This window comes from Lynx canadensis, chromosome B1 (genome assembly GCF_007474595.2).
Source record: "Lynx canadensis isolate LIC74 chromosome B1, mLynCan4.pri.v2, whole genome shotgun sequence".
Lineage (NCBI taxonomy): Eukaryota > Metazoa > Chordata > Mammalia > Carnivora > Felidae > Lynx > Lynx canadensis.
Genome location: NC_044306.2, coordinates 193249651 through 193264820, shown reverse-complemented (window position 1 = coordinate 193264820; position 15170 = coordinate 193249651). Strand labels below are relative to the sequence as shown.

General features: G+C 44.8%; 1 protein-coding gene across 7 annotated transcripts in view; it reads right to left on the bottom strand.

Annotated features, from left to right (window-relative positions):
* The window catches only part of LDB2 (LIM domain binding 2), a 383161-nt gene extending 378540 nt beyond the window's left edge, over window positions 1-4621 (bottom strand). For all 7 annotated transcript variants that reach the window (XM_030314157.2, XM_030314152.1, XM_030314154.1 and 4 more), the window contains exon 1: window positions 4269-4621. In XM_030314157.2, the coding sequence (XP_030170017.1) occupies window positions 4269-4400 (132 nt within the window). In that variant the 5' untranslated portion in view covers window positions 4401-4621. The remainder of the gene's footprint in view (window positions 1-4268) is intronic.
* Between the last annotated feature and the right edge of the window lie 10549 nt (window positions 4622-15170).

The following is a 15170-nucleotide window of genomic DNA, read 5'->3' as shown; positions in this document are numbered from 1 at the left end:
GTTTGGTAGTTTGAATGAGGACAAAGTACAGAAAAGTTACCAATGATAAGGAAGATTTTTATAACTTGATAAACTTTCTGAAATTCTAGAGGAATCCAACATCAGTGAAATCTTTTCTCGAAAAATGAAGGTCACTATCATGTGTTTCATATTTTACCTATATTTTCATTTCACGGAGCTCAGGAAGTGGGGGGAAAATGCTGTTTTGGTGATTACTGAAGCTTTTCGGAGAACAAATTCTGATATCTGTACACCATGTTTTTATAGCCTACCTGATCGCACTCTGTGTGCGATGCTAAACTAACTGTATAATTGTGCACTTGTGTCCCTCCCGGATACATTTGGGACAGCAAGACCATCCATGAATTTTGGAAGACACGGGTAAATCATGGTAGCCTACACAACGGAAAATGTCACCCCCTTCCTACTGCCTGGGAATTACTAGTGACCAACTGTGACGCAAATCTCAAAGAGTTTCTCTTAATTTCATTTAAAAAGTGGGGGGGGCGGGGGTAGGGAGGACACCCACGCATTTCTTTACGAAATTCCACTGAGATTCTGATGTTGCAAATAAACTTCATTTCCCAGAACAGCCAATAGCATATAAAACATATTCTTGTTGTTTTTGTTTGCTTTGTAATACACTCATATTCCTTTAAAAAGGTCCTATAATCTCTTAGAGACTTGCTTGCTTTTGCCACAAAGATTATGGATCTAAATTACGTCATGGTGAAATAAATGTGGAGAGTGTGGGGAAGAGAGAGCACTTTTAGGGTGGGGGAAGCTGACGCCCAAAGCAGCTTCAGGGAGCACCAGGCCCCCAAAGGCATCAGAATTAATTCCAAGGACCTAGTTCTCAAACTTTCTCTCCTCTTCCATGTAGTGATGCATCCACTGGCAAGTTAACAGATGTTTACTGAGTAACTACTATGTCCCAGGAACTTCAGGCTCCAAGTACTACTTTAAACAAGGCTGGCAGGGTCTCTGCTTTCCGTGTTTTCTCCACTATCACCGCATTATTTCAGTGCCATTTGTGACCTTGAACTGAATACCCTGAACCAAGAAATAATGTCTGTGCTCCTCGTGCTGGCTTGCAACACTCTCTCATACAGAAGAAAACCAAACCCAGGACTTTTGCAGAATCTGAATTTTTAAGTTAGAGGGGTATTGCAAGGTAATTTTCAGATGAGGAACCATGATATCTATGCCAAATAGTAAGTGACAGAAACAAGTTAGGAACAGGAGAACTCCCAATCCAGTGCTCTCAAAACTGTAACTACTCAGCTTCTGATGGACTTCGATTTGATTTAATTGGAAGAAATGCACCAATCACTTGAGAGAATGCCCCAGGGAAGGGGTTGGGGGTCAGCTACTGGGGGAGAATAGGTAAACCCCTTGCTTCCTTACCACTTTCTTTCCTTTCCATAAAAAGGAGGTTACTAGGAAATTTCTACAAACTCAATTACAATTTATTCATTCAACATTGATTTGCTACAATTTCTTTCTAACCAAATCTATGTTTAAAAAGGAATAGGGACTTGAGAGTATTACCCAGATTGTGTGTGTGTGTGTGTGTGTGTGTGTGTGTGTGTGTAATGAGGAGTCAGTGAAATAGTACCATGTAATATAGGAGCAGGAACCAGAAGACAGGAGAAAGAAGTGAGTCTCTTTTGTCCACAATGATTGAATGCATTGGTTAAGTTCCAAAAGTCACTCAATAATCTATTTGATTTTGTGTGTGAATAACCTGGTAACTCTTGCTGGGTATTATTGTATTTTATGTCAACCGTCTACAGGGCTCAGAACAACTTTATCATCAATAATCATTGTTGGTAAAGGCACAATGTAACTTTCTCACGAAAAGTTTTTTTTTCGAAGTATTTTCTTTTCCAGTTACAAACTATGATCAAAATGTAGTATTTAATGTTAATATTTAAATGGCTAAGTAGAAATTATTTTATTCTCTCCTTTTTACATATGAAATAAAAACAAATTTATGGCCTTGGGTTCATGACATCATTTTCGGCTTGGCAAAGAGAAAAGAAGTGTCAGGGCAATTATTTGGATAATTGTAAAAAAGATCTAATTAGTGGGGAAATGTTCGGGGTTGGCTCTAGAACATACCAGAAAACAGTTCACAGTGCTTTTTTGTCACAGAGAGGTTTTTAAAAAAATCTTTAAGATTTGTCAGAGCAAGCTTTTCTCTCCAGTTTCTTGAGCTATGAAGCTGTTTTTTTTCTACTCAGGGGAAAATCTTTAAAAGTAATACCCCATAATCCAAAAGGTAGGAGTTCCTGAGTTCAGCTCTCACAAAAGATAATGTGACATTTTTAAGAAACATACCACAAATGGGGGACTTTTCGAAGGTGTTCTCTCAAATGGGAAACAAATGTGGGACTTTTCTGCAACTGTAGATTTTTGTGAGGGCCAGGGCACAGAAGTGCCCCCAGATAATCTAGCTGTGACCTGGCCAAGTGATAATTTAGGAGCACAGGGGAACATAGACATCAGAGAAATCTGCCTGTTCTTCTGACCAAGGAGGATGGGAGAAAAACCTCATTCCACAACTTCTCAAAAACTTTCTAAAACGCGAGCTGGACACAGGTTATTTTTTTAAATCCTGTAGCTGTTCAAGAATTGAGCCTTCATGGCCCCTGTTCTCTTGTTTTCAACCAAGTATATTTTTAAGACCTTTTTTAACCTCAAATTTGTATAGCAATTAATGTGTGCCTGAACTACAAGACATTTTCTATCCCCCTAATTCTGATAAGCAGGCTATGACAACCAATAGCTCATGCAAGAATTTAAGAGTCCAACAAATAGTTGCAAAAACCTGAATGAAAGATACAAACTGTCACACACACACACATACACACACACACACCCCACAACACACGCGAATATCATTTCCTGCCAACAGGTCGCCACCCTAAGCAAAACAGAGTTTACACTTCTGTAAAAGCTACTGGCTTCTGGGAGAGAAACAGTATCATCAATTATATTTAACTTCTATGATGTATTAACATATAAAGAAAACAGCAGTACTAAAGACAACCCAGTTTTTTTAAAAAAACATCAGTCCTTGTCCAGGAGTTAGCCAATCAGAAAGCAGGTCACATCTTGTTAGCTGTATTAAATGCATTAAACGTCATGAATTCTCCATGGCTCTGTTGACAATTTAAAGCAAGTGTGCTTTATTTTATCATACAACATTAACTGAGTCCCCTTCCAGAGCTGAGACTTAGTGTTCAATCTAAAATTCCACCAAGGCTATTTCCTTAAAGCTCTGTGCCATCAGCCCTCTGGGTATTTTGTACTCCGGCAGAGAAGACGGAATTCCCAGCGATTTCTACTTCCCAAAGTCACTTTGGTGCACCCATCACAAACTCCTTGTCAAAACACTTCAACACAAAGCCCCAACTTACAGGCAAATTGGACAGCCCAGCAGCCCAGCAGCAAGGCTGGCCCAGAGAAAAAGTCAGCTGGCATTAAATATTTAAATTGCAGGAGGCAGTCTGGAGTTTTGCATTTACAAAGTTCTGAAAGTCCTGTTCTCTCGGCTCCCAGAGTTGCTGGCCGAGGAGGCAGAGGCTCACTCCCCCCTCTCCGGCACAAGATTACAAATATGCAAAACTCAAGCTGACTTGAAGGCTGAGCCGGCTCCCGGGGAAGGTAGAGCTCCTTAGGAGACACTCCCAGCAGCGATAAGAGAAGTGGAGAACCCCCTTGCCCCAAGCAACTGGTTTCTGAATTTAACACGGAAATACACAAACAATGTGTCCCTCCAGGGCTAGTTCAGAAAAGTGTGTGGGCTTACCCTTCTCCCCCCTCCACCTCGATTTTGATGACTTTGAAAAGCAAATGCAGGTCAAAGCAGACTTCCTCTGGGATTTGTTAAAAATGTATTTTGCCAGATGCAAATGATCACAAAATCCCTTGGAATTATATCTCACGAAACACTAACGGGACTGACTCAGAGCCTGCAAACCCCAGAGTTCTGGAAGAAGAGCATTTCTGGAGCCCCGGCAGGCAAATCAAGTGCTGGGCTGTCTATTTCAAGATTCCGGCAGAAACTGTCCCCAGCTCCAAGAGTTGCTGTGCCTGGAAGCCCGGCGTTCAAACTAGTGGATTCATCCTGGCGCTCATTTCCACGTACGTGGTAGTATCTAGTGGGACACTTCCCACAGAATTCAGCCAGCAGCCCAGGAAAAGCCCATGCACAGTTTGAAAAAAACACACAAACATACACCCAAGGTTGGAGTACTTACCTCTGTGCGAGCCTGCAGCCTCTTGTTCATCTCATAGATTCGGTACTCTGGCTGTACCATGTATGGTGTATGTCTCCTATAAAATGGGCCGAAAGGAGAAGAATAGAAGGGGTCATGTGGTGTGCTGGACATCTTGCCTGCTTGTCGAAAATCAAGCTAAACAGAGTATCAGTAACGTCCATGCAGAGCACATGGGCTGTGTTCCTCACAGTACAAAGTAGACGCACGCACACGCTCACACACACACACACACACACACACACAGAGGCAGGCAGGCAGGCAGGCTGAACACACTGGCTGGGAACTGCTGTTGGAGCCCTCTATAGCAGGAGAGGAGAGAGAGAGCGAGAGGAGGGAGGGAGGGAGGGAGGGAGGGAGGGAGGAAAGGAGGGAGGGAGGGAGCACGGGAGAGGAGGGAGAGGGAGAGAGCAGGAGCTTCAGAGAGGAAGGGAGGTTGGTAGGGAGGAAGGGAGGAAAGGAGGGAGGGAAGGAGGGAGGGAGGGAGGGAGTGAATGAGAGAGAGACAGAGAGAGAGAGGGGGAGGGAGAGAGAGGAGGCTGGATGGCTTTAGGCACCACTGCTTGTTTTTAAAGAAGCAGTTTGTGGAGAGGTCATTTCCTGTCCACACTGTAGACTAGTTCAAAAATATAATTCTCCTCACAGTCTGACAGAAGTCTAAGGTTTGGTTTTAATTTTTTTCCTCCAGCCAGGACCCTTCACAACCTGATTGCTAAGCTTGTTAGCATATAGGTGGTTTAACCGCTGCCTGAGCCACTCACCCCTGACAGTCACACTGTTGTAATGTATCAGAAATGTGATTACCACAAAATACAGCAACACTGCACTGTGGTCCCCTGTATTAGAGCTGGTGATTCACTGGCAAGCCAAGATTTCCTTCTGCACTAATCTCCCCATATAGTTTTGGGTTTACTTGCTGTTGTTCCAAGGGCTTGTTACAGCCTTTGCATTTCCACCCCCTCCTCACCCCCACGCTCCCCAATCACCCCTCTTCCCAGCCCCTCCCTCTTCTCCCAAGGCTTCAGTTCAAGCAGGTTTAAGGGGGGCCTGGGTTCAGGTTCCGGAAGCATTTTCAGGTAAAACAATCATTCTGAATGTGGAATGCCTAGGATACACCCTTGGAGCAGTGGGCTTTTTTTTTTTTTTTTTTTCAAGAAGAAGAAGAAAAAAAAAAACCTCCCAAAGCCGACCTCCAAATAAGATAGGAAAAGCAACAAGGGGGAAACTCCCACAAAAATGACCGTGGAAAATTCAGTTGAGTAGGAAATTGCAGATAATTGAATGGCTCATCCCCAAATAACATGTCCAACTCTGATGGAGGCAAAGTCTTTATTTTCCAAGATTGGTCAAGAACATAAATCTTTTTGCAACCGAGGTACATGATAGCTGGAGGAAAACGGGCACAGCTCAAGGGAGGGGAAAGGATCTCTACAGAGAACTAAATGATCCATATGGCAATCCCACTCTACTGGACCCAATGATAACCAGACGTATACCCCTCAAACAAAGCCTAGATGCAGAAAATGTAAATGTATTGAGCTAAGACCTGGCTAGGTCTGTGGTATTAAGAAGAGAAAGCAGAGACCACCAAAAAGGGTGATGCACGCAAGCCCCTGAATGTAAATGCATGCAAATGAGACATTTCTTCTCTTTAATAAGCAGATTAATTAACTTTCTGCCCCAATCATGGCTTGGGGTATCTCCAAGTCACTAGCCAACAGGGGATAAGGTATTGCTAATTCTGTAATTTACACTCTTTAAGAATACTCAGGAGCAGAAATACCCCCAAATTGCTGTCTCGATCAGCCCCTTGTCTTGATTGGAGGAGATACTCGTAGGGTCCACCCCAAACTTGTAGTGCAACTCAACACAGTAAAGTCCCTTGCCAGGATGAGATTAGGGGAGGCATTACACTCGGGCTGCTTGGAACTTGTTCGAGAAGACCCCAGGGCAGGCCAGCATGCTTAGTTTCAAGTTTCATTACAAATCCAAAAGCTGGACTAAATTTGCTGCAAGGTTTGTCAAAACACACAACCTTCTAAAGACGAGATTTCAAACAAATTTGGCTTGATTTATGTTTTGGAATGATGGCCACTGCAAAATCTAACGGTTCCTTGTGTTTAGATTCCCAAACTAAGGACGTTCCAAGAGTTTAGTGCCTGCCTGAGTTTGTGTTTACGTGGCTTTTTCGGAAAAAGAAGCAAAGTAACACCTAGCAGGCATGTGCAGCCCAATATTGATCAAAAAAAAAAAAAGAAAGAAAGAAAAGAAAAGAAATGAAATGAAAAGGAAAGGCAAGGCAAGGCAAGGCAAGGCAAGGCAAGGCTCGGCTCAAAGATCCATTTGGGGAACTTCTTTCTAATAGAAGGTAAAATTTTGCTCTCATTAATTCTTGCAGACCATTCCAAGTTATCATTGGAAATACTGCTTCCTGTTAGTACCTAAAGACTAAATGCAGGAAGATCGGAAACCTTATACTGCTTGGGCCACATAGCTTCTCATCTTTGCCGCCTCAAGAGTCTGCACACTGGCCTCCCTGCTCAGATTCACAATTCTTTTCTGACTTGGGATTGGTCTTTGTCATTATCAGAATGCTGGCTGCAGAAAAGAAAAACTGCTCTTCCCTCATGGTTTCCCTTCACGGTTTCCCTGCCACCAGTAAGAAAATGTCCATACTCCTCGGTGAGGCACACAGGGCGCCTTGAGACCTGCACTCACTCCCTCTCTCTCTCCGTCTCCCTCTCTGTCTTTATCACACACACACACACACCCACCCCTTTTGTTTGTTTGTTTGCTTGTTATCCTTGGTCTTCCTAAACTTTACAATCCTGTTCCACACACATGTGCACATTGTACTTTTGGCCCTTGTTCACCTGTAAACTCTTATTCGACCTCTGTCCAATTAAATTATCACCTCCCCTCTGAATCTTTTTTCATTAATCCTTCATGAATTCATTTATTCCACGGGTATTTCATTCTCGGTAGAAGGGGGCCGGAGGAGGACCGTAGCACTGGTCAGAGCAGTTTTCAATTCTGTTTCCACCACCTGCCTGCCCTGGGAGCTTCGGCAGGTGACTGCATCTCTCTGTGCGTCTGTCACACTGTTTTCAAACTAGAGACAATGAGAGTAACCACCCATAAGATTGTTGCAAAGGATTAGATGAGATAACACGCTGCAATGTACTAGAACCCATACATATAGGGGCGCCTGGGTGGCTCAGTCGGTTAAGCACCCGACTCCTGATTTTGGCTCAGGTCATGATCTCATGGTTCGTGGGATCAAGCCCCGCATCGGGCTCTGTGCTGAGTGTGGAGCCTGCTTGGGATTCTCTGTCTCCCTCTCTCTCTGCCTCTCCCCGGCTTGCTCACACACACACTCTCTCTCTCTCTCTCTCTCTCAAAAATAAGTAAACTTAAAAAATATTTTTTAAAAAGCACCCACACATATAAATTCTCAAAAAATATTATTGTTAGGTACCTAACATACACTTAGGTGCTAGGGAACACCGGGAGGCCAACGTGGGTCGCAGACATGCTCCCTGTCCTCTTGTCCCTTGTAGTCCATTGAGGATGAGAAAGGACACAACATCGGAGAACTAAAAAGCCTTTGGGAACCTAATTTCAAACTGTAGTGTGTGCGATGAAGGAAATACAGTGGTCTCCACCTTCTCCGGCTCCCTCTCTCCAACGATCTGACTGTATTGTACTCACCCCACTTGTGAGGATGTGAGGTGATAACATGCCAGCGAGATCAGATACGAAGGAGGTGAGTGACATGGGCATGTGACGCAGCACCAGCCTACTGTTGACACTCGTCGGAAGGAGAAGCTTCTGCTTCCAGCTGGTACTTGAAACTCCAGAAAGCCAAACTGTGGAGAAGGGTGAGAGGGACTGCTGTAAACAAAAGGAAGGGACAGAAAACAATGTCCCCATCTCGGTCAACACTGGATCTTCTGATTTCTTCCAGTGGAGAACTTACATGTCAACGTGCTCATTGCTCTCACTTATTAAGTCCTTACTATGTAGGAAGCACTATGCTGAGTGGAATACACAAATATTCTTTATTGATCTCGAAGTAACCCTACGTGATTCGTTTGACTACTCTCCCCATTTTACAGATACGGAAACTGGGGCTTCAAGCTGCTACGAAACTTCTTCAAAGTCATACAACTAGTAAGTCACGAGGGCAAAATCCTTACGCACCTCGCGGCTCGACATCCAGGTCCATGTTCGTCTTTAGGGCATCTCTGTTCTTTGGCCTCGGTGGCTAGTGTGGTGCTGGAACCCCAGCGGGTGCTCAAGCCACACACACCTGAGTAAGTGGAGGAAAAGACAAGAGGATGAAGTGTCTTCTTTGTCCTGCTTAATTGCAGGCACCCCTTGTCCCCCGCCCCCACTTCTACCCATTCTCCCTGAAGCCCGGCCTCATTACTTCCCCTTTTATTGCTGCCCCAAATCTTCCAGAATGTTCTCCCCAAATTGCAGGTATCCGTTTAACCCTTTGCACCATCAGGTCACCTGGCTGGTTTTGCCAGTTCCCTATTTCTTAAGGGACCAGCTATGACTCATGTTATTCTGGCCCAGGGCTGCGCATAAGTAAGAGAAAGGATGTGCTCACGTTAAGGCTGCAGATCAACTCCTTCAGGAAACCGTAGAGAAATCCAACAGCCATGTTTGTATACCACAAAAAAATGAACGAGTCTAACCCCTGTTGTGACAGTCCTGTTACCCCCAGAGCCTGAGCCATGAGTTTACGTATGATTTTGCATGACGTGTTTTGAATAAACTCCAAAACTCTTCACACAGACATTCAAGACGATTTAAAAGCTGACCTGACCTTTACGCTAGGGACCTCCTCTTGCCATATTCACATTAGATTTAGCCCACAGAGTGTTTATTTTTCTTTTAATTTGGAATACTTGCCAACAGTTTACAAAAATAAAGAGTTTCGTAGGAAATTCAGATTTTCATCTTCTCTTGAAGCCTCATGAGCTCTGGCCACCCTTGGCCCCATCCCATGTCGGCGGCGTGTGGTGGGACCTGATCTTTACCGCTTTTCCCTCGATCTCTTGATGGCCTTCTCCAGCCACTGTCCCTGATTTCCATTTATCTGCCTGATCCCTCTGGGTATTAAAGTCATCGTCCTTTTTAGGGGCGCCTGGGTGGCGCAGTCGGTTAAGCGTCCGACTTCAGCCAGGTCACGATCTTGCGGTCCGTGAGTTCGAGCCCCGCGTCAGGCTCTGGGCTGATGATGGCCCAGAGCCTGGAGCCTGCTTCCGATTCTGTGTCTCCCTCTCTCTTTGCCCCTCCCCCGTTCATGCTCTGTCTCTCTCTGTCCCAAAAATAAATAAACGTTGAAAAAAAAAAATTTTAAAGTCATCGTCCTTTTTAAAATCTACCCAACTGCACCCTCTCCAATTCCTTTTGCTCGCTTGTTTCAGAAAGCCAGTTTTCTTAGCACTCTCTGTTCCCCTCTCGGCCCTTCCTTACCTATCTCTGTGCCCCGTCTTTTCTTTTCTGCCCCTTCATTCCATAAGCATTCGGCTAACATACATGCGCAAGACACAGCGGAGATGTGGCAGGGGGATGAAGATAAACGAAGATTTATGTGGCATAGCCTCTATTTCCAGGTCACTAAGAGAGATATGAAACCTGTACTTGCTTCATTCACGACAAGTCGCTATTGAGTCCTTACCCTGCACTAAGTACTGTGCCAAGCGCTGAGCATACACCTTACTTGCAGAACTAATTCCCGCCTCCAGGGTCTTGACCACAGAGAAGCAGACTTGATCGTCTTTTAGAGGATGAACTTTGGAGCCTCACTGACTTAGTTTAAATCCAGAATCCTGCATCTAGCTGTGTGACCTTGGGCACTTAACTAACCTCTCTGTGCCTCTGTTTTCCCTTCTGTAAAAAGAGGCTTAGGGTACCTGAGTGGTTCAGTCGATTGAGCGTCTGACTTGAGTTCGGGTCATGATCTCATGGTTCCTGAGTTCAAACCCCGCATTAGCCTCACGGCTGTTAGTTCAGATCCTGCTTAAGATCTTCTGGGGCACCTGGAATTAGCAGTGGAGACAGGGCAGGAAAAACCTAAGGCATAATATAGTAGGCATCTGCAAACTGATGAATGAAATGCTAATCTACAAAGAGCCTCCAAGGAAGGAGGGATTCATTCAAATTAGTAAAATCAAGGAAGGCTTCACAGAGGAGTTGGCATTTGTGTTTAACCTCAACATATCTTTCAGAGAGAAAGGCCACGCAAGCAGAGGAGACAGAATGGAAATGAACATGTCTGACACCAAGCAAAGTCAAGAAATATTGTGAAAGTAGAGACAGTAAAATGCAATCGAAGCCTGTTTCTAGAAGGTTTAAGTGCCAGTGTAAGGAATGTGCGGTTTATTGCATGGATGGCAGGGGGTCAGAAAAAGGCAAGAAGAGTGCTTTTTTTTTCTTTTAATTTTTTTTAATGTTCATCTACTTTTTTAAAACAGCCTTGAAATGTTTATTTACCTTTGAAAGAGAGAGAGAGAAACAGAGAACGAGTGGGGGAGGGGCAGAGAGAGAGGGAGACACAGAACCGGAAACAGGCTCCAGGCTCTGAGCTGTCAGCACAGAGCCCGACGCGGGGCTCGAACCCACGGACCGCGAGATCGTGACCTGAGCCGAAGTCGGAAGCCTAACTGACTCAGTCACCCAGGCACCCCGAAAAGTGCCTTGTTTGAGCAAGATGCTTTGCAGACACGAGGGGGAAAAACTGGACTCAGACCCAAGAATTGAACTCTGCCCTGGGAAGTCGATTTCAGCCAAAGGCATCCCTCGCACACTTTGCTCAGAAACTTCTCTCTTGAATGTAGGAAACAGAAGAACCAGAGCAGAGGCTGAGAAACATCTCCTGTTGCTCTTGGCTCTCCCCCGGAATGAAAACGACTGATGAGGCTGTGGGATTCCTAAAGGCCATCTTCTCATCGGCACCAGTCATCGTTGCCCAGGCCTTTAAAACTTACAAACGGAGTCAGTCCGTGGTTGAGGAGGGCATTGCTAACTACGCCAAGGAGCTTGGAAATCTGTCTCCACCCTGCAGTTTTGAAGACATATTGAGTTTCCTTTCTTGTGGCGTCCACTGTCACTCTCTGATGTCCTCCTGACTCAACCAAATCTAATAAGTAATTGTAATGACCAAAGAAGGCCGTAGCCACTGAAAACTCACTTGTTTCTCAAGGATCAACAGTAAAATCCAACCCACGGCATGGGCCATCCAACACTCACTTAATCACTCCAGAAGTATTCGCCGAGGGCCCACCGTGTGCTGAAACCTCCTCTCTCAGATTCTGTGTGATCTGGCCCTTTCTTACCCTTCCAGCCACATCGAGACTCTGTTTCTTCCTGCCCTGCTCCTTCCACTGCATTTGCAGTACACAGCAAACCATTCCTCCAAATTCTAGAATCGTCCTCTCTTCGTCGCTGCCATGACCACCTGTCTCTTCCTTAGCCTTCGTTCTCAGCTCGAGATGTTACCCCTTTGAGGAGGTCCTCCATAACCAAATGATCTAAAAACCCATCCGTGGCCATCACTTTCCGTCACTGAATTTTGTCTGTGAGGTCTCCAACACTGACCACTACTTGTAATCACGTCTGCATTTACTATTGACTTGTGTGTTGCCTGTGTTCACTATGAGACTGTAAATTCTAGAACTGTGGGTGATGTGTTCATTTTATCCACCCATTCGCACTCAGAATTTGCTTGGCACATGTGGGGGCGTGGTATATTTTTGTAGAACAAATGGATGAAAACTTATCAAAATGAGTAAGGACAGCTAGGAGAGCTGTCCTAGCAATTTGCCTCCCTAATTCCAGACCAGACTCTCCATTTAAGAAGGATGTGTAAAAGCTATTATGCATTCATTCATTTATTCATTTAGAAAGCAATGTATCGGGTATTTACTCCACGTCAGGTACGATGCTAGGTCCCGGACAAACAAAAATGGGCAAATTTTATAGTTTCAGTGACTCCCTTCCCAGGATCCAGTTACCTATGAGGACCTTTGTCGTCGTGAATTATTCAGTATCCAAAAGATCTCAGAGCTGCTGTTGAGATTTCTGTAGTCTATTTCCAACCCACGGGAGACCATGTTGGCCACGGGTCAAAGACGCTGCACTCCAGATCCAGTTTTGTCACTCCCTCGCTGTGTAAACCGGATCTCACCAATTACCGTACTGCTGAAGTTAGCTTTAATTTCTTTATTTGTAAAATTTCATAGGGCCATTATGGGAATCAAGGAAGAACACTTCATAACAATAAGTAATCCCTTAGATAGCTGTTATGAAATGCCAGGCATTATTCTAAGCAGTTTATAAATATTGACTTGTTTCGTCTTTACAGCAATCCCAGAAGATAAAAACTATTATTGTTCCTATTTTGTAGATGAGGAAGCGTAGGCCCAGGAAGGCTGAGTAACTTGCTCGAGGCTACCCAGTCAGTCACTGGGGGGTTGGGAGCCGGAGCCAGGCGGTCTGGCTTGTCTCTGTGGACACTGTCAGCCACCAGGGTCCACAGCCTTTGTCCATGTCTACACTAGGTGGTGACCTGCGGGAGAACAGAGAACAGACCTTCTCTAGCATACGGCCACATAGACCTGCAACATGTCAAGAAGAAACAAAAGTATAAATGAGAGGATACCACGTAACATTGGAGACGCTTTGTTTACAAGTAAAAGAAAAACCCTTCTAAATGCCATCAGCAAAAAAGAAAACAAAAGTGCATTTATTGGCTTATGTCATTGGAAAAGTTAGAAGCATCTGAGTTCAGGTACAATAGGATCCAGGGGCCCAAAGTAAGCCCTGAAAGCTTTCCTCATTCACAGACAAGCTTTATCCGTATGGTGACTATAGGCAGGGCCGGGCTAACCTTTCCAAATTAGCCAAAAGAAGTTTCCTCCATGGGAGTTTCAATAAAAATGCTGGTGTTGAATCTCATTGCCTGGTTTGGACATACGTGCCCGCATCTAAACCAATCACTGTGGCCAAGAGAGTTGGCCAGTGCTAGGTCAAAGGTTCACCCTTCCAGCCCCGGGCCGGAGTTCATCCTTCTAAAGCTGGGGGCCTGCCCAAACGTCAGGATCCTCACTAGAAGATAGGTGTAGTGGATTGAACGGTGTCCCCCCAAAATATATCCTCAAGTCCTAACCCCCAGTACCTGTGAATGTGCCCTTATGTGTAAATCAGGTCTTCATGGATGTAGTCAAGTTAAAATGAGATCTTATTGGATTAGAGTGGGTTTATGTCCAGTGGCTGGAGACACAAAGGCACAAAGAGGGAACACAGCCACGTGAAGAGGGAGGCACAAACTGGAGTGACGTCATTATAAGCCAAGGATCACCAAGGACTGCCAGAAACCACCAGAAGCTAAGAGGCAAGGAAGGATTCTTTGCTAGAGCCTTCAGAGGTAGCATGGTCCTGCCTTCTAGAACTCTGAAAGAATGCATTTCTGATGATTTAAGCCACCCACTTTGTGGTACAGAGTCCCTGGGACTTTACTAGACAGGAAATGGAGCTGGAATGCAAAGCCTGTGATATCCAAGCACAAAGATGCCTGCTTAGCTGAGTTGGAAGGAAGTGCAAGGAGACCCCGTTTGTTGTCTCTCCCTGTAATAATAATAACAATAATAGTCTCATTTACTGATTGCTTGCTAGTTGCCGTGCAAATGTAGACGGGTGCTTTACATAAAATTATATCTTCAAATCTTACATCTTCGTAGTACCCCTGCTGAGTTAGCTATCTTTCCCTCTAGGCATGAAGGAGCTACCATACACAGAATACGGTCCTACTTCTGAAATTATGGGTAAGATCCCTGAAGGCAGCTTCTATATGTCACTAACCTTTATATGGCACCCTCCCCCCAAATCACACACACACAAGTGCCCATGTGCATACACACCTGTGTCACAACACCAAGCTGTGTTTGCAGCAAATAAAACGGGTGGGAAATACTTCACAAACGAGGGGTGTCTGCCTGGGTGGCTCAGTCGATTCAATAAATTCATTTTTTTTTCTTTTTTGCCTATGGCATTTAGAGTAATTTTTCTTTTACTTGTAAACAAAGTCTCTAATGTTACATTGTATCCTCTCATTTATACTTTTGTTTCTTCTTGACAGTACGTGTTGCAGGTCTATGTGAGCGACTGACTCTTGGTTTCGGCTAGGTCATGATCTCGCGGTTCATGAGTTCCAGCCCCACATCAGGCTCTGCACTGATAGCATGAAGCTTGCTTGGGATTCTCTCTCTCCGTCTCTCTCTGTCCCTCTCCCGCTCGTTCTCTCTCTCTCTCTCAAGATAAATAAACGTTTTTTAAAAAGAAATCAGGGGCGCCTGGGTGGCTCGGTCGGTTAAGCGTCCGACTTAGGCTCCGGTCATGCTCTCATGGTCCGCGAGTTCGAGCCCCGCATCGCACTCTGTGCCGACAGCTCAGAGCCTGGAGCCTGCTTCTGATTCTGTGTCTCCCTCTCTCTCTGACCCTACCCTGTTCATGCACTGTCTCTCTCTGTCTCAAAAATAAATAAACATTAAAAAAAAAAAAGAAATAAAAAATACTTCACAAATGAATAAATAGCAATCTATGCTAGCTAAATGTCTTAACGGGTGCACCAATTTTTTTTTTCTACCATGCTAAAAATTACTGTCTGTGATAGCACGTTTTTCTCCTGCTCTGTCTTACCCCCCCCCACCTTATTTTTAGTGCTGCCCAACCCCCAACCCAACCTGCTAGAACTAGCTCCACTCATCTGTATTTCAGCCCCGTGCCTCCTGCCTCCCTCTCCTCCCCTTGGAGCTTCACAGGGATACGCGCAGACCCCAGGACTCTGACAGACACCCTGAAAGCTGGAAG